A 25735-nucleotide genomic window follows, 5' to 3' on the forward strand; every position below is an offset into this window, starting at 1 on the left:
AACATCAAACATACCATCTCAGGCCTATTTAATTGTTCATCTTCCACCATTATATATGCTATCAAATGCCGACAGTGCCGTCAGCTCTCTATATTGGACAAACAGACCCCAAGGTGGTTGTCACCGATGGCAGCAAAGGCTCAGAAAAAGCTCAATATGGAGGCCAAATGGCCGAAATATTGGGAAATCTTGGAACAAGAAGGAGACAAATTGAAATTGCAGAGTTTTGAGAAATTAAAAGATAAAGTGCGAGACTGGCTTCACTATTATCAAATAAGGGAGGCTTATAATTTGGACAAAAAAATTGGCTTCCAGGTGGAAAAATCAAAATTGGAAACAGAACTGTTAGATCCCAAAACAAAGATACTTTCAAGAATGTATAACTTGCTGTTGAAATGGAACACGCAGGATGAAACGGTTAAGTCTGCTATGATTAAATGGGCACAACATGTTGGACATAACATTATGTTTGCTGACTGGGAACAGTTGTGGACCACAGGTATGAAATTTACGGCATGTAATGCCCTAAGAGAGAATATTATGAAAATGATATACAGGTGGTACATGACACCAGTCAAACTTGCAAAAATCTATCATTTGCCCGATAATAAATGTTGGAAATGTAAAGAAAATGAAGGTACATTCTTTCACCTTTGGTGGACATGCCCCAAGATTAAGGCTTTCTGGGAGATGATATATAATGAAATGAAAAAGGTATTTAAATATACCTTCCTGAAGAAACCAGAGGCCTTCCTCCTGGGCATAGTCGGCCAATTGGTGCTAAAGAAGGATAGAACTTTTTTTATGTATGCTACAACAGCAGCAAGAATACTTATTGCAAAGTATTGGAAGACACAAGATTTAACCACCCTGGAAGAGTGGCAGATGAAGGTGATGGACTATATGGAACTGGCGGAAATGACTGGCAGAATCCGAGACCAGGGAGAAGAGTTGGTGGAAGAAGATTGGAAGAAATTTAAAGACTATTTACAGAAACATTGTAAAATTAATGAATGTTAAAATGATGCTGGATTGAAATTAAGTGGCCTTAGCAACAAAGATAATAAGAATATTTAAAAATGGATTGATAATGGATGAAAATACATAGTTATAATGTGTTGAGATATTGAGTTAAAATAAATGAAAGAGGGTAAGGATTTGCTGAACTAATCATGTGAATGGGAATACAAAAAAATGAGGTGTGAGGAGGTCAGGGAAATAAGCAAACGAAATTTAAGATAGAAAAAACTAATTTGTTTTTAATTTTTTCTATTTATCTTTGTATGTATTTTGCATCTTTTTCTATATGTTTTTTTGTATTTTTTGTATTTTTTCTTCTTTTCTTTTCCTGTTTTCTTTTTACTCTGTAATTCTTTGTTTTTTGTAAAATTTCAATAAATATCTTTTTAAAAAAATAAAAAATATATATTGGACAAACAGGACAAACTTTACGCCAAAGGATAAATGGGCATAAATCTGACATCAAGAATCATAAAACAAAGAAACCAATAGGAGAAAACTTCAGTCTCCCAGGACATTCTGTGCACGATCTTAAGAGTGGCTGTCTTACTGCAAACGAATTTTAGAAATACACTTGAAAGAGAAGTTGCTGAATTACAACTCATTACCAAACTAAAAGCTATGGAGAGACCTGTTCTGAATAGAGATATTGGATTCATGTCCCATTATACATACTAAAGCTAATTTTGGTCATCTATCCCTTTAAAAATCCCTTGCCCTTCCCTGTGGAACCAACTGCCATAACAGTCATCAACAGTTATAAGGTTGAAGCAACCTGTGCTTCAGAGTATCTGATGAAGTGTGTATTACACACGAAAGCTCATACCCTGAAAGCTTATATTTAGCTGATCTTTAAGGAGCCACTGGAATTATTAAAAAAGATTTTTTCATCTTTCTTTTTTTAAAAAAAAAAAAATTTATTAAGTTCAGATTAGAAAACATACATATTTACAAGAGAAAATACAAAAGAAAAAGAAAATACATATAACCAAGGAAAAAACTTAGAGAATACTTTGTCTCTTTTCATATTTACAGTTATTTATTCATTTTGTTATTTACCATCAGAAAGTTATTCCTAATATTTAGTCCGAATCTCCTCTCCTGCCCTCCCTTCGGGAGCAGCAGAAAACAAGCTTGCTCCCTCTTATAGCCCTCAGATATTGGAAGATGACTCTCCTCTCAGTTGCCTCTTCTCCAGGCTAAACATACTCAGCTGCCTCAACCATTCCTCATGAGGATTGGTTTACAGACCCTTCATCATCCTGGTTGCCCTCCTCTTCCAGCTGCTCAATATCCTTCTTCAACTAGCCTGCACTGACTGGCAGCAGCTCTCCAGGGTTTCAGATGGGGGCGGGCATTCCCAGCTCCCCCTGGAGATGCCGCCCAGGACAGAAGACCTGCATGCAAAGCAGTTGGTCTAATCCTGCACTATGGAGACCCCTAGCCTGCCTTGAAGGATGTGGGAGTGGTCTCCCTTTGGAAATGGGGCTGCAGGAAGGATGTGAAATGCCGACGTGAATCTGCCGAGAGAAGATGCAGCCCAGCTGCAGGTGGAACAGCAGGTACCTCTAAGTTCTGACAGTGGAGCATCACCTCTCAGGAGGGGCCTGGTCCAGGTGGGGGGGGGTGCCACAGTGACAAGGACCTGCCCTCCTTTGTGACATCTCTTGCTTCTCCCTTAAAAGCCACTGACTTGCAGGCAGCCATTGTGGGTTAGTAGTGAGGCAAGTGGAGGAGAGAGGAGTTGGTGGTGGCTGGAGAAGATAAGGAGAGGTGTTCATTTGATTGTTATTTGATTTATTACTTTTATTTGATTCATTTGGTTTTATTTATTTTAATTTTATTTATTATTTTACTTCTTTATTTTAACACTTTTATTTTACTTTTTTATTTTACTTTTTGTTGTTTATTTTCATATTTTCATTTTACATTTTTATTTTGTGCACATTTGTGCACATTTTGTATATATTTATTTTGTGCATAGAAGAGTAGTTAGGGGTAAGTGTAGGGTTAGGGCTGGGGTCAGAGTTAGGCTTGGGTGGGCTTTTTAGTTAGTTAGTGTCAGGGAACTGCCATCGGAGCCAAGAGTGGAGGTAAGGCTCCCCAACGATGCAGGAGAAGGGACCAGCAGGGAGAGAGAGAACACTTCCTTTGGGGAAGGAAATCGGCGTGACACCAGGAAGAAAGGGGAGCAGGGAAGGACTTCGGAGACATGGCTCCAAGACTCTTCCACAGAGGCCAGCGGGGAGAGCCCAGGACCTCCGCTGGCCACGCCCACTCTGCACAGAAGACTTCCACGCAGGGAGGCTAGGCAGAGACTTGGCGTCAAGCAGCTTTTATGTTGGAAGAAGTTCAGGAAACACCCACTGACGGATTCTGCCAGTGACTGACACAGCCACGGAGAAAGGGCTGTCCAGCCAGGGAAAGGTTTAGCCAGACAACGTTGCCTAGAGCAGCAGCCCCCTTACGCACGAGCAACCCCAATTCCCTTTACAGTTAGCTAGTTTAGAGAGGACGGCGGGAATTTTTCGTCAACAAAATGTGCAGACTGTAAGCAGCATTCCTTTGCTTTCTCTTGGTCTCCTGGGGGGGCAGGGTGTGAGTTCTGTGGTCCCTTGGCTCTCTGGAAATCGACCCAGCCAGTCTTCTCCAGAGAGCTCAGCTCCTCCACACTCTTTCCCTGCCTTCCCCTTTTCTCTCCCCTCTCATCATTTACGTTTACTAGGACATTCCTAGCCCACTTTCCACCCAGGAGCTCAAGGTGGCCTTCATGGTTCTCCCTGCAACCAATTGTTATCTTCCCATCAGCCCTGCAAAGTAGGCTAGGCTGTCCCAAGGTCCACCAGGGAGCTTCATGGCTGAGTGGGGATTCAAACCCTGTCCTCCCAGGTCCTCCTAGTCCAGCCCTCCAACCACCACACCTCTGCCTGGCTCCATTTTGCATCTCTCCAGCTTCCCTATGACATCGGCCTTCTCCCCCTTCCTGGGGGTCTCTCTGGCTCCAAGGAAGACTCCACCACCTTCCTCATGTTCTTCTCCTCTTCTGGGACACCTTGATGCTTGGAGGACCCTCCCAGGGGTCTCCTCCCTCTCTGGGAAGGGCAGGGCTGTCCTAAGAAGATGAGGCAGAGCAACTCTTTAACAGCTGGCAATTCTTCTCTTTCCTTTGGGCTGGAGCTCAAGTGACTGCGGAGGCCAATTCTGGATCCACACATCCTTTCACAGTGGGGACATTGGTTTCCGGGCAGGAGTTGATCACGGTGTGGATTTGCCAAGTGTGCCTTGCTCTTAGCACGTTTCTCCCTGCGTTCTGAGTTCAAGTGTCTTCAAAGCCCATGACACCTTTGGTAAAGGCTGTTCTCCAACTGGAGTGCTCGCAGGCCAGTGTTTCCCAGTTGTCAGTGTTTATACTACATTTTTTTTAGATTTGCCTTGAGACTGTCTTTATACCTCTTTTGTTGACCACCAGCAGTACACTTTCCATTTTTAAGTTCGGAATAGAGTAGTTGCTTTGGAAAACGATCATCAGGCACCCGCAAGACATGACCAGTCCAAAGAAGTTGATGTTGAAGAATCATTGCTTCAACACTGGCGATCTTTGCTTCTTCCAGTACACTGATATTGGTTCGCCTGTCTTCCCAAGTGATGTGTAAAAATTTCCGGAGACACCATTAGTGGAATCTTTCGAGGAGCTGAAGATGGCGTTTATATGTGGTCCATGTTTCACAAGTATATAGTAAGGTCCTGGTCCTCAAACACTCTGCACTTCAATCGGGAGAAAGCCGCACTTGCAGAGCTCAGGTGATGCTGGATTTCGGCATCAATGTTGGCCCTTGTGGACAGATAACTGCCTAGGTAGGAGAAGTGATCAACATTTTCCAACTGGGCTAGTGCCATCATGGTGACAAGTCTCTGGGACCTCAGATGCTGGAAAATTCAGACCAATGATCTGTTTTTCCACATTTTGTTCTACAGTGGTACCTCTGTTTAAGAACAGTCCTGTTCACGAACGATTCAGTTTACGAACTCCGCAAAACTGGAAGTAGTGTCCCGGTTTGCAAGCTTTACCTCTGCCTAAGAATGGAATCCGAACAGTGGAAGGGCACCCGTGGCAGGAGGCCTCATTAGGGAAAATGCACCTTGGTTTAAGAACAGTTTCGGTTTAAGAACAGACTTCCAGAACGGATTAAGTTCGTAAACTGAGGTACCACTATGTTTGCCTGTATACTCATTTCTCAGCCTCTCAACATGGGAGAAAGCAGGCAACAGGAATCAGACTTCCTAGTCTCTTGGAGAGCTGTTTATCATTGAGAAAGTAGAAGAAAATAAAGTCTCATCCTGGGGCAAAGTTCTCAACCAGAGGTACTACTTCCAGGCTAGTGGAGTTTGTAACCTGAATTATCTGTAACCCGAAGCGTTTGTCACCCGAGGCACCACTGTATGTGGTAGAACTGCAACCCTGTAAGCCAGTGTTGCTTGGGAATCCTAAGGCTACTCCCCACTCAAATAAATGCAGTTATGAAAGGTTCAGTTCACCATCTTGGTTCAAAATAGCATCCCCTTGCATCCAAACAGTCAAAAATCTTGTTATGTACTGAGTTGAATAGGATCCAAAATGCAGAGTCTGATTGGTCCTAGAACAATAGGATTCAGAATGCAGCAGTCTGATTGGTCCACAGGAGCCCCCCAATCCAGCTCCAGGTGGAAGTGAATCCGCAACCTGATTGGCCTACAGGAGAATCCTGGAATTAGCCAATCACGTGGGGCCCATTGTGTAAATAATGTATATAAAGCAGAAATTCTGGGGGAACTTCCATTCCTCCTCACCACTATGAGCTGAATAAAGAGCATGAAATCCACTCTCGACTCCAAGTATATTTCAAATCTGCTCCGTGATCTTAGGAACTAGCATGCACAATTTGGTCATGGTATCCTTAAAAATGCCCAAAGGCAGAAAGCACTGAGAGAAGAACAACTTTCCAAAATATATAGCAGACAGCAGTGTCAGTGTTGTGTTCTAAATATACTGTCAATCAGTCTCTGTACTGTGAGTTTTGCTTAAACAACTAGTTCTACTCAGGGCTTTTATTCAGCCGGAACTCACCAGAACTCAGTTCCGGCACCTCTCAGGTGGGCACCATTGCCATTATAAAAGAACAAGGGAGGCATTCATGGTGAGTTCCAGCACCTCTTTTTCTAGAAAAATAGCACCTGTCCAAATATTAAAAATAAATTTTAAAAAATTTATACCCCGCCCTCCCCAGCCAAGACTGGACTCAGGGCAGCTAACACCAGGTATAAAAACAAATGATTAAAATAGAACTTAAAAACAAGATTAAAATACAACATTAAAATGCAGCCTCATTTCAGTAGAAACTCAAATCAAAAACTTTTTGGGGATGAAAACGTCAAATCTTCACCAAGGCCAACTATCCAGACTGGTCCTACTTAGTGATGCGGATCGCTTTCCAAGGCAAGTCATGCTATATGCTGCAGATCCGACAGATATTGCACACACCCCAATCTCTGAGTGGTAAGAGACTTCAGGGGTGCCAGCACATAGCCAGGGTTCCATTTCTTTGGAATGAAGGTCACTGGAGACAGCGTTGTAGCTAGCTGCTTGGATGCCTGGTCCTGGGGCGTGTCCTGCAGCCAGGGGGGGCGATTTGTGCCCATGGAGGCGGGGCAAGCCTCTCCAACACTTGGTGCCTCTCCACCGCCTCTCCCTCAGCTGTAGGGCGGCTGAGGGAGAGACAGTAGGCAGACGCAAGTCCCACGCTGCAGTTTCAGGCAGTGTGGAACCTGCAGGTGCCTAAGCCACTACGTCACTCCTAAAAAGTTTTGTGAGCCCATTTTTTAAAAACTCATTTTGTCAACCCCCCCCCCCCCAGTGATGACACCCGGGTTGGACCGCACCCCCGTTCCTAGGCCACTGACTGGAGACTGTGGTGTCTTTAGGGCATTTGGTTTTATTTGCATATATATGCAACCTAAGCACAACAAGGAAGGACTCACAGCATTAACATTCCAACAGACATCTTCATTCCCCATTAGGTTTCCAGTCTCCGCAAAGTCATAGTTCTTGTGTCAGCACAGAGAGCAACTTCAGGTTCTCTGTGTCTCTCAAGCTTCCACCCCAAGACCTGACTAGAAACAAAGACTAGCTCTTGGCTACAGTGGCGTAGCGTGGGTTGTCAGCACCCGGGGCAAGGCAAGTAATTTGCGCCCCCTAACCCGTGGATTTGCGCCCCCTAACCCGTGGATTTGCGCCCCCTAACCCATGGATTTGCCCTAACCCCAGATGTTGCGCCCGGTGCGGCCCGCCCCCCCTGCACCCCCCACGCTACGCCACTGCTTGGCTATTTTGCTTCCAGCCAGTTGAGGGAAGAGAGGCTTACCTCCTGGAAGAGCAGTTGGGGACCATCATGTTGGAGAAGGCTGCTATAGGGCAAGAACGCAGCTTGGAAGATCACTCAGGAAAGCAGAGAAGCCTGGAAGGGCAACATAAAAGAGATGGAAGCTTTCTCAGATAATCAGTTTTTTAAAAAATGAGACAAAGACTGAATTATGAGACTTCCTAGAAAGATGGGGAGAGAAAAGAAAGAGGGATTGTGGAATGGTTGGCAAAGCTTCTTGGATGGCTTTAGGCCTTTGATGAGGTGGGAGGAGAGAATCTGAAGAGGAACAGGTTTCCATTCTTTCCTTATCATCATGTCCAAGTCCAAGGAACAGAGTGTTGATTCAAGGGAGTGCAGGTGGAAAGATCCCTATCATTCAAGGTCCTTAGGATCCTCACAGCTCCAGGGTGCCTCTTAACTTCAGAGATCACAGTGGGCTGCTTACACTGAGAAAGGGCACCCCTTTCATCGCAGGATCGCTTCCTGTCATTTTCTGCAGTGTAGTGGTCCTTATTGAATCCGGTTGCCCTCCTTGCCTCACCCCCTGACTGGCCACAGAAGTTAACAGCCAGGACCCTTCTCAATATTTTCTTTGTACACCTAATGTTCACTCCTTTAGAGGTACGACAGCTTTCCTCATGTTCTGGAGCATTTGGCACCAGTGTGAAGGGACTGATTCTGTTTATGGATGTATGTGCACATGGCTTCTCCAAGCAAGACGGGGATCTACAATTGAGATTCCTCTTAGTTTGGAGGGGACTGCATATGTGCATTGGTGCATGCATGTGGCCCCTTTGGACTGATGGTTCTTCTCTTAGCAGAATGGCAGCAGCAGGAGCACTGAAGCAACAACCATGTACCAGCATTCTGTGGGTTTACATTTAAACCATGTTTAAGATTGACCGTGGTATAAAGTGATGTCTGAACCAAGACATTGTGTCTACAAAAAGCTCTTGTGGACTCTGAGATATTGCCCATCAGTATTGGTTGGCTTGTGCCAATAACACATGCTCCCTGCTCTCTTCTGTCATTATATAAGACAACCACGTTTGTCTGCCTGATTACCTTAACAATCTGCATATGGTAATAAATCATAAAGCCTTTGTGATGGCCATACTGAATTCTTTTCTTTCCCTAGTTGTGTTGGGTATACATACACTGGCATTTCAGCAGCCTCCAGGCTTTGCCATGCATTGAACTTGAAGAAGTCATGTTAGGATATGTCTGTCTGTCTTGTAATTTCTTCTTGGACAATCATCTAATTAGCCATCTCCTGAGATCCTTAACTCATATATCAACTGAGTTGAAGGAATTTCTTAAAGGTGAAATGTTGAAGACACAAATGCAGACAATTTCAACAAGAAAGAAAAGTAGGAGGTATCTAAAGAAACCAATGTGGTTACATAAGGAGCTTACAGATTTTTAAAGGGCATATATAGTATAAGAAATGGAAGAAAGGGGAAATCATTAAGTAAGAGGATACAAGAGAAGCCAGAAGATGCAGGGAAAAGGTAAGGCGGACCAAAGCTCAGAATGAGCTCCGGCTTGTAAGAGAAGTTAAAAAGAATAATAATAAATGTTTCTTCTAAGAAAGAGGAAGAACAAATAAGTAGTAGTAGGTCCTCTGTGTGGAGAAGATGGAGAAATGCTATTGGGAGACAGAAAGTGGAACTGCTCAACACATACTTTGCCTCTGTCTTCAACTAAAGAGATAAGAACAGGGGGACATTCAGGTCTGGGTCCAGAAAAATATTGTGGCCAGAGTGTAGATGTTTCGGCATAAACCATGTTTCGGCATAAACCATGAGAAAATGGGCTTCCCGGGACTGAGGGGAGACATGGCAGTCCAAACCTGAAGAATGACTGCTAGTGGAGACTGTATTAAACACGAGAAGGAGGTTATAACCTTGGACTTCGCTCCATGTTCTTTTCCTTCCAGTTGGGTTTTGTATCATATTTTTGAGAAGAATTAAATCACTCAAAGGGTTTGAAAGAGAATTTTTCCTTATAGGTTTTGAACTCGGCAGTGAGTGATTTCCCCCCCTTTTCTTTGATTGTCCTCACAATTGAACCAGCCCTTAAAAGTAGGATGATTGGGGGTTTCCCAACTGGTTCCTCCCACCACTCCTCTGTATCCATCTAGTCCATGACATTGGCTACCAGGGGATTGATGGTGGGATGAGGATGAGTGGTCAGAGGGAGAAGACTGGGAGAAGGGGGTGTTGGAAGCTGAAGGGCCAATAGGTTTTGCTTGGCTGAGGTCATTGAGGGCATTAGAGGTTGGTTGCAGGTGTGAGGGTATTGGCGGCGAGCCTTTGGCTCGAGTGGCCGTTAGGCATTGGTAAAACCTGGTTTGGGGGAAGTGAGGTGTGGCCATCACCTGCCCCTCCATGTTAAAGGGTATTCTGTTAAAGGAATCTGGGGGTCATGGTTCCTGTCTGAAGCCCGGGTGGAGGCTAGGGCCATGGCACGACCTTCCAGTGACCCTGGGGGATCTCAAAGTTGATAAACACTAACAGGGCTGCCCCTACTGGTGGTTACTTGTGAGACTTCCTGCATGGCTGGCAGGAGTCGGATATAGTCAGTTCAATTCCAGTGCCTAAGCCAATACCGCTCACATTCTGTAACCAATAAAGCTGTGGCCTAAATTTTGCCCATTAACCTAATGTATGGTGTTATTATTCAACATAAGGGGGAGGCCTCGGGGTCTTGACACGCACTAGAGTTTAGTGAGCAGGAGGAGGCTGAGGCAGAGAGCAGTCCCAGCTCACAGGCAGGAGAGGAGGCTAGAGAGGAGGAGCAGGCTAGAGAGGAGGGGGTCCAAAAAGCAGCAATGAGGCAGGCTGCTGAAGAATTTGGGGACTCTTCCCCTCCTGCTGCAACCAGCTCCCCTCCCACCTAGTCTCTTAGAAGACACAGGGAAATGAAGAGCACAGAGCAGAGATTGGTTGTGCACTCTGCAACCGACTGGAGGAAAAAACCCTGGAGAAGAGAGGTCATAGACAGCTGTGGACAGACAAGGACCTTCAGTTGTCACAACTGCCACATTGGGGCAAAACCTACTGGAAGAGTTGCTGTGATTACTAGGCCTGTGCTGTTTTGGCACACACACATACACACACACAGTCATACCTTGGGTTAATTACGCTTCAGGTTGAGCGTCTTCAGGTTGGTCCCGCGGTGACCCAGAAGTAACGGAACAGGTTACTTCCGGGTTTCACTGCTTGTGCATGCGCAGACGCTCAAAATGATGTCACGTGCATGCACAGAATCGGCGAATTGCGACCGGCGCGCACACAGATGCAGGTTGCGTTCTGCTCAGGATGTGAATGGGGCTCCGGAACAGATCCTGTTCACATCCAGAGGTACCACTGTATATATATTGCTGACCCATGCTTGACTCTGGCTCCTGACAATCAGTGATGCTTATTCTGAACTGTGACCAGACTGTTAATTCTCCTGGAATGCTACCAGGTACACTGACATTCAAAATACAAAAGTCCAGTCAGCGTGCAAAACCCTACATAATTACAGGTATTGTCTTTGGAATGGCGTGCATTTATCAGAGGAGAAGCGGCTCTTTTTGGAGGGCAAGTATGGTGGTGTGCATAAAGGACAGTCTCATTTGGCCCCCAAGCTATGTCAAGATGATACTGATAGGCTCCAATAAATCCCTAGCTGAAGTGGAATGGCACTTACACAAGAACAGGAAGTTGGCTTCAGAATACCCCTACCTGAAGTGGAATAGTATTTATAAAAGAACAGGAAATTACCTTGAACTACTCAAAGAAGCACCAGGATGTTCCTACTTATTGATGGACTGTCTTGGCTGCTTGAATGCCCACTACCGTTTCCTTATACAAAAATGTATAAAGTGCCTTCACTAAGCAGCAAGCACCCACATCAGACAGCAGTCATGCAGGGCAGTCACATCGCTGTCCTGATCCTCGAACTTATCATATGCTCATATGCTGCCGCTCAGCAAATATCAGGTAAGAGTTCCCTCTCAGAGAGGTGTGGATGATGATGATGATGATTTCAATTTACCGTATTTTCTGCCCTATAGGACGCACCTTTTCCCCTCCAAAAATGAAGGGGAAATGTGTGTGCGTCCTATGGGGTGAATGCAGGCTTTCGCTGAAGCCTGGAGAGCGAGAGGGGTCGGTGCGCACCCCTCTCGCTCTCCAGGCTTCAGGAAGCTATTTGCAAGCCTTGGGAGCTCGCGGGACTTCCCACTGGGCTCCCTAGGCTTGCGGATAACAGCCTGTTCTGGGGGCTTTATTCCCCCCCCCCCCAAAAAAACTAGGTGCGCTCTATGGGCCAGTGCGCCCTATGGGGTGAAAAATACAGTATATACCGCCCTTTAGCAAAAGATCCCAGGGTGGAATTCCACAGCCCAAACAAAAGAAAATGGTATCACACAGCCTGAACAATATAAAATTGCATTAGAAACCGTACAGAATGTGTCCTTGGACCTGAAACTGAGATTGATCCAGCAAAAATGAATGTTTCAAGTACACTGGACTCCACAACATTTGTCTAGGAAGGAACTAAGAGCTTCGACTGCTCAAACAAAGCTTTCTGTTTCTCTGTGGAACACGATGTAAGGTGGTTTTGGATAGCATGGGGGACTTGCATCAAATATTAACAGTTTTCTCTCTCATTATAACAGGGAAAACCTGTGAGAAACCCTTGAAAAATACAAGAATTCAATGGCTGTCTTCTTACTCATTCCTGTTGCATTTCTTCAGTATTGTTACCTGCTTCTTAAGCCCCCTTTCATTGTTTCTTTGCAACTTCATAGTTTCCACATGGATCCCAGAGCACTGGGCTTGCCTTCTCCCAAGACACAGTGGGATGTTAAAAGGACACAGCTTCCACCATCTGCTGGATTCACTGTGCTCAGAGGCAGCTCCTAGAGCTTAGCAGAAATCACAAAACTCTGAGGAAATTAAGCAATTCTTATATGCTTGAATAAGGATGAGGTTGAGCAGTTAAGCAGCGCTTCCCTACTCAGCCAGCCATCCCAACCAGTGGTGCCATCAACACAGGTCTTTGGGGCAGACGTCCAGGGCCCTGCTCTGGATTGAGCAGGGAGGGCCCTCAAACCAGTAGATCTGGCTTAAGACATTTTGAAGTAAGTGAAATAATACGCATTACCATTAAATCCACAGTTTAATGCTGCTGACCTGCACCACTGATCCCAGCTGACTCAAGAGGGTCAGAGCTGAGCTTTGTGGCTGGTCAAAACCCTTGAGAATAATATCAGTCAGAAAAACAGGATAGGTGCCTCATCATCAGTAGGAACAGGGTAGAAACTCAATTTCGTTTGCATTTAAAGGCAAATCTACTGAATTTGTACTTCCCGAAATAATATGCGAACTGAAACACAGTGCAGTTCTCCAGCCAAGTAATGTGTACCAAACTGTATATACTAAAGTAATGTGTGCATAAAAAGGTATATAGGTATATATAAAATATATAAAGGTATATATATAAAATATATAAGGGTATATATAAAAAGGTATATCAGTGACAACGGCATACAAAATGCACTATATCTTGCATATGTTAAAAATGTTAAGTGTTGTTACGCAGTACAGTGGTACCTCGGGTTAAGTACTTAATTTGTTCCGGAGGTCCGTTCTTAACCTGAAACTGTTCTTAACCTGAAGCACCACTTTAGCTAATGGGGCCTCCGGCTGCTGCTGCACTGCCGCTGCACAATTTCTGTTCTCATCCTGAAGCAAAGTTCTTAACCCGAGGTAATATTTCTGGATTAGCGGAGTCTGTAACTTGAAGTGTATGTAACCTGAAGCATATGTAACCCAAGGTACCACTGTAGTTCATGTGGATGGCGATAGATGGAGATGCGAATGTCAGGGAGAGGCAAACGGGAAAAGATGAAAGGACAGAAACCAGCAGTTAAAGGGAGCCTAGAGAGATTATCAGCAGCGTGTCGTCAGACAGTCAGTCTGACAAAGAGGGGGAGAAGGAGGGGGAGCCGGGGACAAGTCATGCTGTACACAGAGGAAGTAAGGGGAGGAGTTTTCGCAGACTTGCATGCTGGGTGAAAAAAAGAAGGAAGTAACATTAGTGGGAGCAACTGCGCACAAGGGGAAGGAGGTTAACGGAAACGCTGGAGATGTACGTTTGAACTTTGTCAAATAAATCAATTGTTTGGAACTGGCTGGGAGCCTGGAGTCTTATCTATGGCCAGCTGGACAGCACTAAGCCTCTGACAGCTTGCTCCCACTCATCTATTTTTTCTGCTGGAAAGCTGGTGGAATAAGGAAACAGCTTTGACATGGAGAAGGAATTGTTGGAACTGAAAAAGCGAAATGTCGCTCTGGAACAAAGATCCCAAGACCTGCAGAGTCGTTTGGAGGAAGCCCGGACTGCTCAGAGAGGAACCCAAGGTGGGCTATCAGCAGATGGGGGCAGGTGCGTGTGGGTGGAACGGTTCCAGGGAGACACGGAAAGTTACTTGGATTTCAAAACAGAGATGAAATATTTTCTGAACTGGAAGGAGATAAGTTTCAGAACGATGCAGCAAAGGTTGCTCACATCATTAGACATCTGGGAGGAGGGGCTCGAAGCTGGATAAGGCCGTTAATAGCCTCGGGGAATGAAGCCCTCAGAAATGAAGCCAAGTTTTGGCAAGCAATGGATTTTATCTATGCAGATCAGAGTTTAATTGACAGAACGCAGGAGGAGCTGCTGGCTTTGAGACAAGGCAAATCCACCGTACGCAGTTACTGGTCTGAGTTTGCTATGCTTGTACAGAAACTGGGGTGGGATTTAGAGGCGGACCCAGTACAAGCAATATTTAAAAATGGACTTAATCCAGAAATTAAGGATGAGCTGGCAAGGGGGCCACGACCTAAAAATATGGATGAGTTAACAAAGGCTGCTCTTGGGGTGGGTTTGAGACAAGAAGCCAGATGGCGGGAAAGGAAGCAAGGCAGAGAGCGGAGTTTCCATGGTGACCGGATTCCTGAGATGCCAGCTTCAGCCTCGGAATGTCAACAAGCGCCGGAGCCTATGGAGATAGGCACAGCCAGGGCGCGGGAGAGTTCGAAAGCCCAACGGTCTGGCGGGAAGGAAAAAAAAGACTGGCAAGCGGGAAAAAGATATTTTGTGTGTCAGAAGACTGGGCACTTTGCCAGAGTGTGCCCAGAGCGTCGTAACTGGCAGGGAATGGTGGGGGCCACCCAGCAGGCAGAGGGAGAGGAGCCCCAGCATTCGGGAAACGAAGAGGCCTGGCTGGTGGGGAACCGGGGCAACAGCCAGGCGGGAGCAGCACAAAGTCCCCGGCTTGGACACCCCAAAGCAAGCATAATGTTGAAGGTGGTGCTAGAACTCCCAAATGGACAGACGGTGGAGGAGTTGGCGTTAATTGATTCTGGGGCCTCAGCCTCCTTTTTCAGCAAGGAGTTTGCAGTGCGACACCAACTGAACCTGAGGCCTTTGGATTTTCCGCTGCAAGTGACAACAATTGATGGAAGAGAACTGCTGGGGGGTGAAGTGATGCATCGAACACCCCCAATGCAAATGCGGGTGGCCACACACTCTGAGGTCATCGCTTTTCACGTTGCCACACTGGCGGGGCCGCCTATCTTATTGGGCATGAGCTGATTGGCGTTGCACGATCCGATGGTTTCTTGGCACCAACGGTCCCTGACTTTTGGCTTGACGCACTGTATGGAGAACTGCCTAGCCCAAGGGCTAGATCGTCAAAGCGAGGGCAGGAGGGCAGCAGCATGCAGAGTGGGGACGAGCGAGATTCCGTCGTGTTACAGGGATCTACAGGAGGTGTTCAGCGAGAAAGAGGCGGATGCGTTGCCACCCCATCGGCCGTATGACTGTCAGATCAACCTGGTACCGGGGGCCACGTTGCCAGTGGGGAAAACCTATTCCATGTCGGAGGGAGAGCTCAAGGACCTCAAAGAGTTTATTGAGAAGAACCTGAGAAGGGGTTTTATCAGGGAGTCCAAGGCTGCAGGCGGGAGTCCCGTGTTTTTCGTCGACAAGAGATCGACAAAAGAGCGACGCCTAGTGGTGGACTTTAGAATTTTGAACAGCCAGACGGAACCGGTGGCCTTCCCGCTCCCAAGCAAATGCCATGGGTGGGCATGTGACCCCAGGGGAAGCAGCAGAACAAGAGGCAGTGTGGATAAGCCCTCAGTTGTTGGACAGCCATGTTCAGGTGCAACACACATACTTTACATTTCCCTTCTCATTTTCATGCTTTGCAAACGCTTCTGCATTCCTGACAGGATGAGCAACAAACAAAAGTTTGCCAAGTATGATAAAAGAAAACAAGAAAGTTTCTGAGTGTGTGTAATGTCAAATGTACTCAAATGGTACCACTATCATGACTACAGAAATGAATGGTGGTTTGTTTCTGCTGCCTTGATGCTAAACAAATTTCCTTGGGAACAAGTACCAGTATGTTGTAGAAAAGGATATGTTTTATCACGTAAAAGTAAGGGCAGACCCACTGAAATTAACCAACCTAAGTCATGCCCATTATCTTCAGTGGGTCTACTCTGAGTAGGGCTAGCGTTGGATACAACCCAAGGGCATTGCGCTGCAGAGGTTGGGAATTGTCTTTCTGCCAAAGGGCTGAATGAGTGCTCCGTCCTAGTGGTGGATGTGACCAGATGTAAAAGTGCCTGGGTGTTGAAATCCAATGTCTTCATCCCTCACCTAAATTTAATCCAGGGTTATCATTTCCGTAGTGTTTCTCTTTTGGGAGGGGAAAAAAACCACTTTTTTGGATTTTCCACAGAAAGGGTAAATCTGGATTAAACGGAAAAAGAATGTGTGACTGCATTTTAATGAGGACAAAATTGTATAGAAACTGCGTAAGACTTGCATGTATTAGCAAGTGCGTCCACAATAAACTGCCACGTGGAAGCTTCCTCAGGGTGTGATAAGGAAGTTTCTCTCTCTCTCCCCCCCCCCCTCTAGGAAGATATCCTTCAAAATGCAAACTCCCTATAGAAACAGGAAAATGCAAAGCAAGCTTTCCAAGATTTTACTTTGATCTCCACACCAGGAAGTGTGAAGAATTCGTTTACGGCGGCTGTGGAGGCAATGCTAATAACTTCAGGAATCCGGCGGATTGCATTTGGGAATGTGAAAGGTTTGGTAAGGGAAAATGCTACCTTTTGGGTCTCATCTGGACAACCAAGAGCCTGCACTTTATTCTTAACATGCTGAGCAGTCTACTGCAGGGGTCACCAGTATGATGCCCTTGGGTAGAATAGAACCCCGGAGGTGCCTTTCTTTTTGCAGTTTCAGACTATTTGAGCAGCACAGTGGTCAGTCCCCCTGGAAGATCTGTGATGAATTGCTCATCATTTAATCCACTTTCATTCCTGGAGGAAAGGGCTATTAAATTACTCATTTCTTCCATTATTTTCTCTGTTCTGTACAATATGGAAAAATGGGGGCACTTACTGAAGAAGGAGCAAGGGGGGAAAAAAATCAGGATTCTTCTTTTGCAACTCTACTTTCCCCCATATATCTAATCGCCATATGCTACAATGGTATTGGAGATAATGTGGAAAGGTAGGACCAGACATTTAAGCAATAAATAAAATGAAAGATGGTTGTAGCAGAACCATGAGGGCAGCCTGCTCAGAACTGGAACCTTTTTTGGTCTGTGTGATTTTATTTATTAAAAGCATTTTAACCCAGATTGGCTTTCATTCAGATCAATAAAAAAACCAAGATATTCCCTGCTCACATGATGACAATCTAAAAAACATGGCACAAAAGGCAAAAAGGGATGGAGAGGGAAGAGGGAAAGCAAACTCAGACACCAGTTTAGAAAGATTTTGCCCATCTCTCACAGTCAGCACTTGATCCCTTTCCAGAAGTCCCTCATTTCTCACTTGGAAGAGATTATCTCAGGGTTTGGAATCACAAACAAGACATCTTCCAATACTGTTATCTTCTGTGTTTCAAAAGGTGAAATTTCAGATATGAGCCTTGCCTTCTTCTCTCTTCTTTTTTCAGAATTGCTGCCTGAAAAATGCAAACTCCCGCTAAACAAGGGAGTACGGGGCAGAAAACCCACAATGAGATATTTCTATGATTTCAAAAAGAAGAAGTGTACAATGTTCTTTTATAATGGCTTTGGAGGCAATAAAAACAACTTTCTGCATATTCGACAATGTATTCGGCAGTGTGCAGATGTTGGTAAGTGCAAATAAATTTGTGGGCTTTCCCAGGCTGCTCCAAATGTCCTACACTTTATTCTAACCATTAGTCATGGACAAGTGCCGTTTGAACTCCAGCGATGCAATTGTCTGTTCTTTCCTAGGTCACACCCACGCCATGCATTTTAAAAAGCACTATGATACCACTTTAAAGTGTTGTGGCTTCCCCCAAAGAATTCTGGGAACTGTGATTTGTTAAGGGTGCTGAGTGTTAAGAGAACCCTCCTCCCTTCGCAGAGATTTAACAACCAATCCTTCTTCACAGGGAACCTTGGAAACTGTAGCTTTCTGAGGCGGGTAGGGTGACCTGACAACTCTCTGCACCCTGAACAAACTAGTTTCTAGGATTCTTGGGGGGGAAGTCATGACTCTATCATAACACTTGAAAGGCATGGTGCGTCAATTTGGCTAATTCTAAATATTCTGAAAGATATAAGAAGACAAAAACCAAAAAGTGAAGTGAAAAAGGAATGGGAGTGCCTAAATGAATACCTTAAAAGCCAAGGTTTGAGGACAGAAATCTGGAATAACCTTGTGAAGTGAAAGGATAAGAAAGAGGGATTTATATCTAGATGCTAGGATAGAGATGATAAGGAAAACAGGGTGATACAATGAGAGGTAAAGGAGGTGCTGTGGGATTGGTGGAAGTCAATGTTTGTTTTTCTTTTTAGTGTTTATATTATTAACTTGTAAGATATGGATTTTTTTGTATGCTGGTTTTTGTGTTTTGTGTATTGTTATTTTTTGATATTTTTCGTGTTGTTGTGTGGAAAATACTAATAAAATTTATTATTTAAATAATAATAAAAAATAAAGTAAAAAAGAAAGGCATGGTGTGAATGTGGCCCCAACTGAGTCGCCTTGCTATAGGAAAGGACATCTGCCATGAGAATGGGGGTGGCAATAGCTAGTTGACTGTGTGTTCGCTTTTTAAAAAACCCTCAGAGGGGATTAATCTTATTGTTCTGGAGAGGAAGAAACACACAGGTTTCAAGGAAAAAGAAGGAAAGCCCTTGAACTCTATTTATCTTCAGTATTGAGATTCTAGCAATTGTTTCATCAAGTCTGGAGAAGCTGTGGCTTTCCAGATGCTGTTGGACTACAACTCCCATCATACTGTTGTCATCTGGCATCTGGAGCATCACAGCTTCCTTATCCTTGTACTAAAATGTCCACTGCAGCCACACTGGTCCATGGGGCTTCTCTGCCGACAGCAGTCTGCCATCAGCCAGCCAACAGCTGCCTATTGTGATTTGTTGTTGTTGTTTAGTTGTTTAGTTGTGTCTGACTCTTCGTGATCCCATGGACCAGAGCATGCCAGGCACTCCTGTCTTCCACTGCCTCCCGCAGTTTGGTCAGACTCATGCTGGTAGCTTCAAGAACACTGTCCAACCATCTCATCCTCTGCCGTCCCCTTCTCCTTGTGCCCTCCATCTTTCCCAACATCAGGGTCTTTTCCAGGGAGTCTTCTCTTCTCATGAGGTGGCCAAAGTATTGGAGCCTCAGCTTCAGGATCTGTCCTTCCAGTGAGCATTCAGGCCTGATTTCCTTCAGAATGGATACGTTTGATCTTCTTGCAGTCCATGGGACTCTCAAGAGTCTCCTCCAGCACCATAATTCAAAAGCATCAATTCTTTGGCGATCAGCCTTCTTTATGGTCCAGCTCTCACTTCCATACATCACTACTGGGAAAACCATAGCTTTAACTATACGGACCTTTGTTGCCTACTGTGATACTTACAACCATTCCAGAAGATGGGACTGGCTGTCCTTGCCTCTGGCTCCACCTGCTGATGGCTGAGGTAGCTCAGTCGACAGAGCGTGAGACCCTTAATCTCAGGGTCGTGTGTTTGAGCCCCATGTTTGGCAAAAGATTCCTTCATTGCAGGGAGTTGAACTGGATGAGACCCTCGTGGTCCCTTCCAACTCTACAATTCTGTGATACTGTTGGGGTCCATGTCTCTCCCCCCCGCAAGTCCCAATGGGCACCAGTGACCACTGGGCACAGGGAACTGGAGAAAGATAGAGCAGAATAGCACTGTACGTCAACCACGTTGCATTGAAACCGAGAGATCCTTTCAGTGAGGCAAGTTCTAATCATTATTCAGTAGTATAGCTACAGCAGGTGTCCAGATATAAACTTAGGGTTCTACTCAGAGAACACCCACTGAAAGTAATAGACATGGCTGATAGTGCTATTACTTTCAATGTAATGGGTCTATTCTAGAATAAAGGTTAGCTGGAAATGACCCTTATTTAGTTGGAAATGACTGAAATACTTTGTATATTTAAAAGTTAGATATAGATATTGAACAGCAAGCTTCCACTTCCTTCAATTACAACCTTTTGCAATGTTCCTTAAGGTTATGGCTAACATATTTTATAATAATAATAATTTGCTTTTGCCATAATGTTCTCTTTTTCAAATGGTGCGATTATATATATGAGCCTTTTGCCTTTGTTTCTCCCCCCCCTCCAGTATATATGCCCAAAAGATGTAAGCTCCCTGTAGTCAGCGGACCCTGTAGAGCTTACATTCGTCGCTACTTCTATAATACTAAGACCAATAGGTGTGAGCTGTTTATCTATCGTGGCTGTATGGGCAATGAGAACAACTTTACAAAACGGATAGATTGCATCCGCCAGTGCCAAAGTTACGGTAAGACACACACACAAAAAAACAAAACCAAAAAAACCACCCCACAATCGACAGCACCTACGGTACATTCTTTCCCCCAGATAATTCCGGGCATGGTAGTAAGGGTTGTCGGGAATAGTAACTCTGAGGGGTAAACAACAATGTTGAGAACTATTTGAGGGAAATATTGTGTTTTGAATGTAAAGTATAGTGTGCACACAGCCCTAGAGTGCAGCGAGACTTGTAAAAGAAAAGGGATCCGGACCATTAGGTCCAGTCGTGACCGACTCTGGGGTTGCGGCACTCATCTCGCTTTATTGGCCGAGGGAACCGGCGTACAGCTTCCGGGTCATGTGGCCAGCATGACTAAGCCGCTTCTGGCGAACCAGAGCAGTGCACGGAAACGCCGTTTGCCTTCCCGCCGGAGCGGTACCTATTTATCTACTTGCACTTTGACGTGTTTTCGAACTGCTAGGTTGGCAGGAGCAGGGACCGAGCAATGGGAGCTCACCCCGTTGCGGGGATTCGAACCTCCGACCTTCTGATCGGCAAGTCCTAGGCTCTATGGTTTAATCCACAGCGCCACCCGCGTCCCTCTAGGGAGACTTTTAAGTGTCTTCAAATGAACAATGCAGCAAGATCAGGGTTGGGAGCACGACCCTCAACTCCAACAGGGTTTTGTTCTGCTACTTCAGGAAAGTTTTTAATATTTGATGTTTTATTGTGTTTTCATTATTCTGCTGGGAGCCGCCCAGAGTGGCTGGGGTGGGGTATAAATAATAAAAAATATTATTATTATTATTTTACTGTCTGACGAGGGCTAAAGTATGGAGAAGTGCCTCAAAAGAATGTTGAAAAATGGCAGGCTAGTAAACAACAACACACAAAACTAATGACATTCTTTTTCTTTTTACTTAGTAACATCAAGGTACTTGAGCAAAAAACCTCGTGTTAAATTTGTTGCCATTGTGTTGTCAATAAGGATGCGGAGATATAGAACGTTTCCAGTGATTAGTGGTCGTTGTTTTACATTGTATGGTATGGTGTTGTGGGCAAGGGCTAACTGATGAAGACTGATGGGACCTGATTCCAACTCCATAAAAAGACCACCCCCTAATGGCTTCTGGAGCTCAGGAGCAGGAATAGCCTCTGTTCCACCTTCATATTTAAGAATAGTGTGCAACCTTTCTTCAGATTTCTTTAGGTTGTATCCAATTAATTTCTACTCTCAGTTGACTCACTGAACCTCAATTGGTCATGTGCATGAATTTCAATGCTTCTATTATCTGAATGGGACTAGTGTTGGGTACAGCCCTTTATGACCTGCTCTCCTTTCCTCCCTCAGGTCCACGTGAAGACTATGACCCCAAACAACGATTCCCCTGATTAATCTTTCATTGTGTCCTCTCATGGAGCAAAGGCACCGAGTGAAAGAATGCTGACTCTCTTGCAGCTGTACCAAACTTTGCGGGAATTTCTTGCCAATGAACTCAACTTTTCTTCAGCAAATTTTAGTCTGCTCCTTGAGTGTCATTGTCCTCGGTCTCTTTTTATCGAATGCCCATTTTGTTTCATTAGTTGTTTGTTCTGCGAGGCTTCCTTGATGCTACCACATTACTGGTGTCCAGAGGAGCTATAGTGCAACAAAAGCAGGACAAAAATAAAACATGACATTTGTGATTTCAGTTACAGGATACCTGTATGCACGGCTTCAAAATGAAGTGGTGTGACCACCCCAGAACTTTTGCATGTGGAAACAGCATTAAAAGTGGGATTGCGTATGATTACCCCACTAGCACTGTGAGCACAATTCATCATGAATGTGTAATAAAAAGGAAGTAATATGTAATAAAAAGGAAGTCTGAGAGTTACAGGGAAACAGCTACTATAGAGGGGACCTTATGGAATCTGAGTTAATGCCACAATGCCTTTATACTTTTAGTCAGTCTCCAAGCTATTTTCCTAAACAAAAGTTTCCAATATTAGACCTCTGGGAAGAACCATTTTCTCAGGCAAATTGCTCTTTATGTTCCATATACTTAGAGTACTTTTCCTTGTTGCAAATATAGCAGGAAGAAAACAACGAAATCAGCTTACATTAGCAATAAGAACAACCCATCTATCTACAGATAGGTAGCCGTGTTGGTCTGCCATAGTCAAAACAAAAAAATTTTTTTTCCTTCCAGTAGCACCTTAAAGACCAACTAAGTTAGTTCTTGGTATGAGCTTTCGTGTGCATGCACACTTCTTCAGATACACTGAAACAGAAGTTGCCAGATCCTTCTATATAGTGAGAAGGTGGGGAGGGGTATTACTCAGAAGGGTGGTGGGAATGGGTGATTGGCAGATAGCTGTGATCGTCAACAGGCTCATCACAGCTATCTGCCAATCACCCATTCCCACCACCCTTCTGAGTAATACCCCTCCCCACCTTCTCACTATATAGAAGGATCTGGCAACTTCTGTTTCAGTGTATCTGAAGAAGTGTGCATGCACACGAAAGCTCATACCAAGAACTAACTTAGTTGGTCTTTAAGGTGCTACTGGAAGGAAAAATTTTTTTTTGTTTTAACCCATCTATCCTAATTGAAACATATGTATTAATATAAGCAGTTCATTTGTCCAAACAAATATCCAAACAGCACTGATGATAAGATAACATGTTTCAAATATAGAAAGGCAACTGAAAAATGAATTTTGGGTGTATATCCTTCCAACACTGAAATATAAAAATATTTTCACAACCATAAGGATCTACTTTTGCTGTCCACATCATCACAGAAATATAAGAATGTGAGAGCACTGGCATATATCAATGATTTTTCCAAAACAATGAATATGCAAACAACAATTTCTGATCAAAACCCACACAATATGGCTCAGAGAGGCATTGTCATGAGCATCTTTCTGAACTTACTTGTTCCTTACCAGACACATCCATTTTTATTTACTCATTCTCAATTTAAACCTAAAGCAACAATACATAGATGCTAAAGCAACTTTCAGTTGTTTTGAAGACTGGTTTGAACATTGTAACACCCTATTGCATAGGGAACTTAAGCATTTAAGAACTTGAGCGTCCCATTTACAACTTTGCAACAAACATTTATAAACAAGTAGTATGGTTTAACTTTCTGTAAATTTCCAATTATTTCCTCTGTGCTGAAACACTCAAAGGTGCCAGTCCATAAATAGACACCAAAAGGTGCTGTAATTTAAGATATTGCCATTCAACAGCAGTGGGTAGATGGCACTTGGACCACAATATTAAAAATGATCTGAAAGTATAAGGAAGATTTCTATGTACCAAATGGATTCTACTTTCTAACAATTGAATTAGCCAGTTAATCTATCCCCTTTTCACCTTCCAAAAAGGTACATGCATATGATCTCAAGTTCAAGCCCTCAAATCTGTAGGCAGGGTTAGGAAAGACTCCTGTCTGAAACCCTGGACAGCAGGTAATATCATAGCTTGGGAAGGAGGCCTGACCAATTTCTCCCTATATCAGAAGTCAAGTTATACCTGCTCATGTGCAGTTAAGAGGCAGCAATTTTAGACAGAATTCTAAAAAGCCCTTTCCCCTTCAGTTTGTTCCAATTTATCTTTTCATAGATCAAAAAAATTATGCACAGATGTTTTAAAGGAGAATCAACATTAGTGCAGGTATATCAATGCTCTTGAAGATACAGGAACACAAATTTCAACCAGATAAGCTTTTGGATCTCAACTGAATTTCACTCTGAGGGTGTTTGAAGTGCAGTGAACTATTAACAGTGCAGTGATGTGGTGCTGCTCACCTGACTGCCCATACAGCTCGCTGCTGGATCAGGCCAAAGGTAGCCTAGGTAGTCCAGCATTCTCTTCTCACAGAGGCCAACCAGAAGCCCCAACATGGCAAGCCCATTGGTGGGAGGTCCAGGTTGGCTCTGGCAGTGGGCTTGAGGATGTTGATTGTCTGTTATGGGCCATTGGTAGAAAGCCAAACACAGAGGGGTTAAATCTTGACCAGCAGATTAAGGTAGATTCTATGGGTCATATTATTGTTGATGAGTTCCAAAATACCAGCAGAAAGGGGATCTACGCTGTTGAAGATCTATGTGGGAAAGCTCTTCTTACACCAGTTGCAATAGCTGCTGGAAGGAAACTGGCACCCAGGATTTTTGACAGGAAAGAAGATTCTCAACCTGACTACACCAACATTCCTACCGTGGTCTTCATTCACCTACCTACTGGAACGGTGGGACAAACAGAAGCGGAAGCTAGAACTACATATGGAAGCGAGAATGTGAAAACCTATACAACTTCTTTTATCATGCTGTATCAGGCTGTAACTAAAAGGAAGACAAAGTGTGTAATGAAACTGGTGTGTGCAGCTAAACAGGAGAAGGTAGGCCTTCATATGCAAGAGTTAGGATGTGATGAAATGCTTCAAGGCTTTGCTGCGGCTGTCAAAATGGGAGCAACAAAAGCAGATTTTGACCAGACAGTGGCCATCCACCCAACATCTTCTGAAGAACTCATGCTCACTGGAAGGACAGATCGTGAAGCTGAGGCTCCAATACTTTGGCTACCTCATGAGAAGAGAAGGCTCCCTGGAAAAGACCCTGATGTTGGGAAAGATGGAGGGCACAAGGAGAAGGGGACGACAGAGGACGAGATGGTTGGACAGTATTCTCGAAGCTACCAGCATGAGTTTGACCAAACTGCGGGAGGCAGTGGAAGACAGAAGTGCCTGGCGTGCTCTGGTCCCTGGGGTCATGAAGAGTCGGACACAACTAAACAACAACAACAAGATGTAATCTTCACAGAATCATGGCAGATTCTGGTGAGATCTTGTGAGATCTCCCTGAGCTCTTGCAAGATCTTACAGAGCTCATGAGATCTTGAGAGATTTCAGGAAGATCTTACAAAGTCTTGCTAGCCTAATACTGCTATTAAACCAACTAGATTTAGTAGGATTATGCACAGGGTTTCCATGTTGGGTTGCAGCTAGCACTGTCGGCAGGGTAAGGTCCTGGCACTTACATGACCTCCCATTACTGACATTGCTGGCACTGGCAGGGTTGAGTAAGGTTGGCACAGTGCAAACACACCAGTGCAGCCAAACTGGTGCTCATGCCAGTGTGTTCACACAACATCAACCTCACCTCCTTCCTCCTCTACCTTCTTGTAAGCCACAGTGATGTCAGCGTTGGGATATATGCTAAGTACCTCTCCCCAACAAATGCTACTGGTTGTGGGTGGTCCATGATTTTAAAAGATTCCACCTTCTGCCCAAGTAGTGTTTTCAAGTCCCATTGCAGAAGTGGAAGTTGCTCTGCTCATGAACTTATTCCGCCAAATACTGCCTATAATCCTGATCTCAAAGGTTGTCTCCATGGATCCTATTGTCCACCTTCTCCACTGCATATTATTTCATAGTCCATATTTTATATCTTTCCATATT

The 25735-nt window shown here is 44.5% G+C and overlaps 1 protein-coding gene and 1 long non-coding RNA gene across 2 annotated transcripts in view; one reads left to right on the plus strand and one right to left on the minus strand.

Annotated features, from left to right (window-relative positions):
* LOC310750810 overlaps positions 1-2292 on the minus strand; it is a 226068-nt gene extending 223776 nt beyond the window's left edge. The window contains exons 1-2 of the long non-coding RNA XR_014542298.1: positions 2080-2292; positions 1571-1915 (exon numbers count right to left, since the gene is read on the minus strand). This is a non-coding gene — a long non-coding RNA (uncharacterized lncRNA). The remainder of the gene's footprint in view (positions 1-1570; positions 1916-2079) is intronic.
* An 8912-nt stretch (positions 2293-11204) lies between these two features.
* Positions 11205-21842, plus strand: LOC310750631 (carboxypeptidase inhibitor SmCI-like). The gene is made up of 5 exons (XM_083589087.1): positions 11205-11410; positions 16395-16574; positions 17448-17630; positions 20130-20309; positions 21634-21842. Exons 1-5 carry the CDS (start codon positions 11218-11220, stop codon positions 21672-21674), a joined length of 777 nt encoding a protein of 258 aa, XP_083445213.1. The 5' UTR covers positions 11205-11217; the 3' UTR covers positions 21675-21842.
* Positions 21843-25735: the final 3893 nt, after the last annotated feature.

This window comes from Podarcis filfolensis (assembly GCF_964270895.1).
Source record: "Podarcis filfolensis genome assembly, chromosome: 15".
In the NCBI taxonomy this organism is placed as follows: Eukaryota; Metazoa; Chordata; class Lepidosauria; order Squamata; family Lacertidae; genus Podarcis; species Podarcis filfolensis.

What these genes read in the sequence shown, in the direction of transcription:
- LOC310750631 (XM_083589087.1), top strand. Translation starts at nt 11,218, where the DNA reads ATGTTCCTACTTATTGATGGACTGTCTTGGCTGCTTGAATGCCCACTA. An exon ending in TGCCGCTCAGCAAATATCAG is followed by an intron (nt 11,411 to 16,394) that starts GTAAGAGTTCCC and finishes CCCCCCCTCTAG; the next exon opens with GAAGATATCCTTCAAAATGC. An exon ending in TCGGCAGTGTGCAGATGTTG is followed by an intron (nt 17,631 to 20,129) that starts GTAAGTGCAAAT and finishes CCCCCCCTCCAG; the next exon opens with TATATATGCCCAAAAGATGT.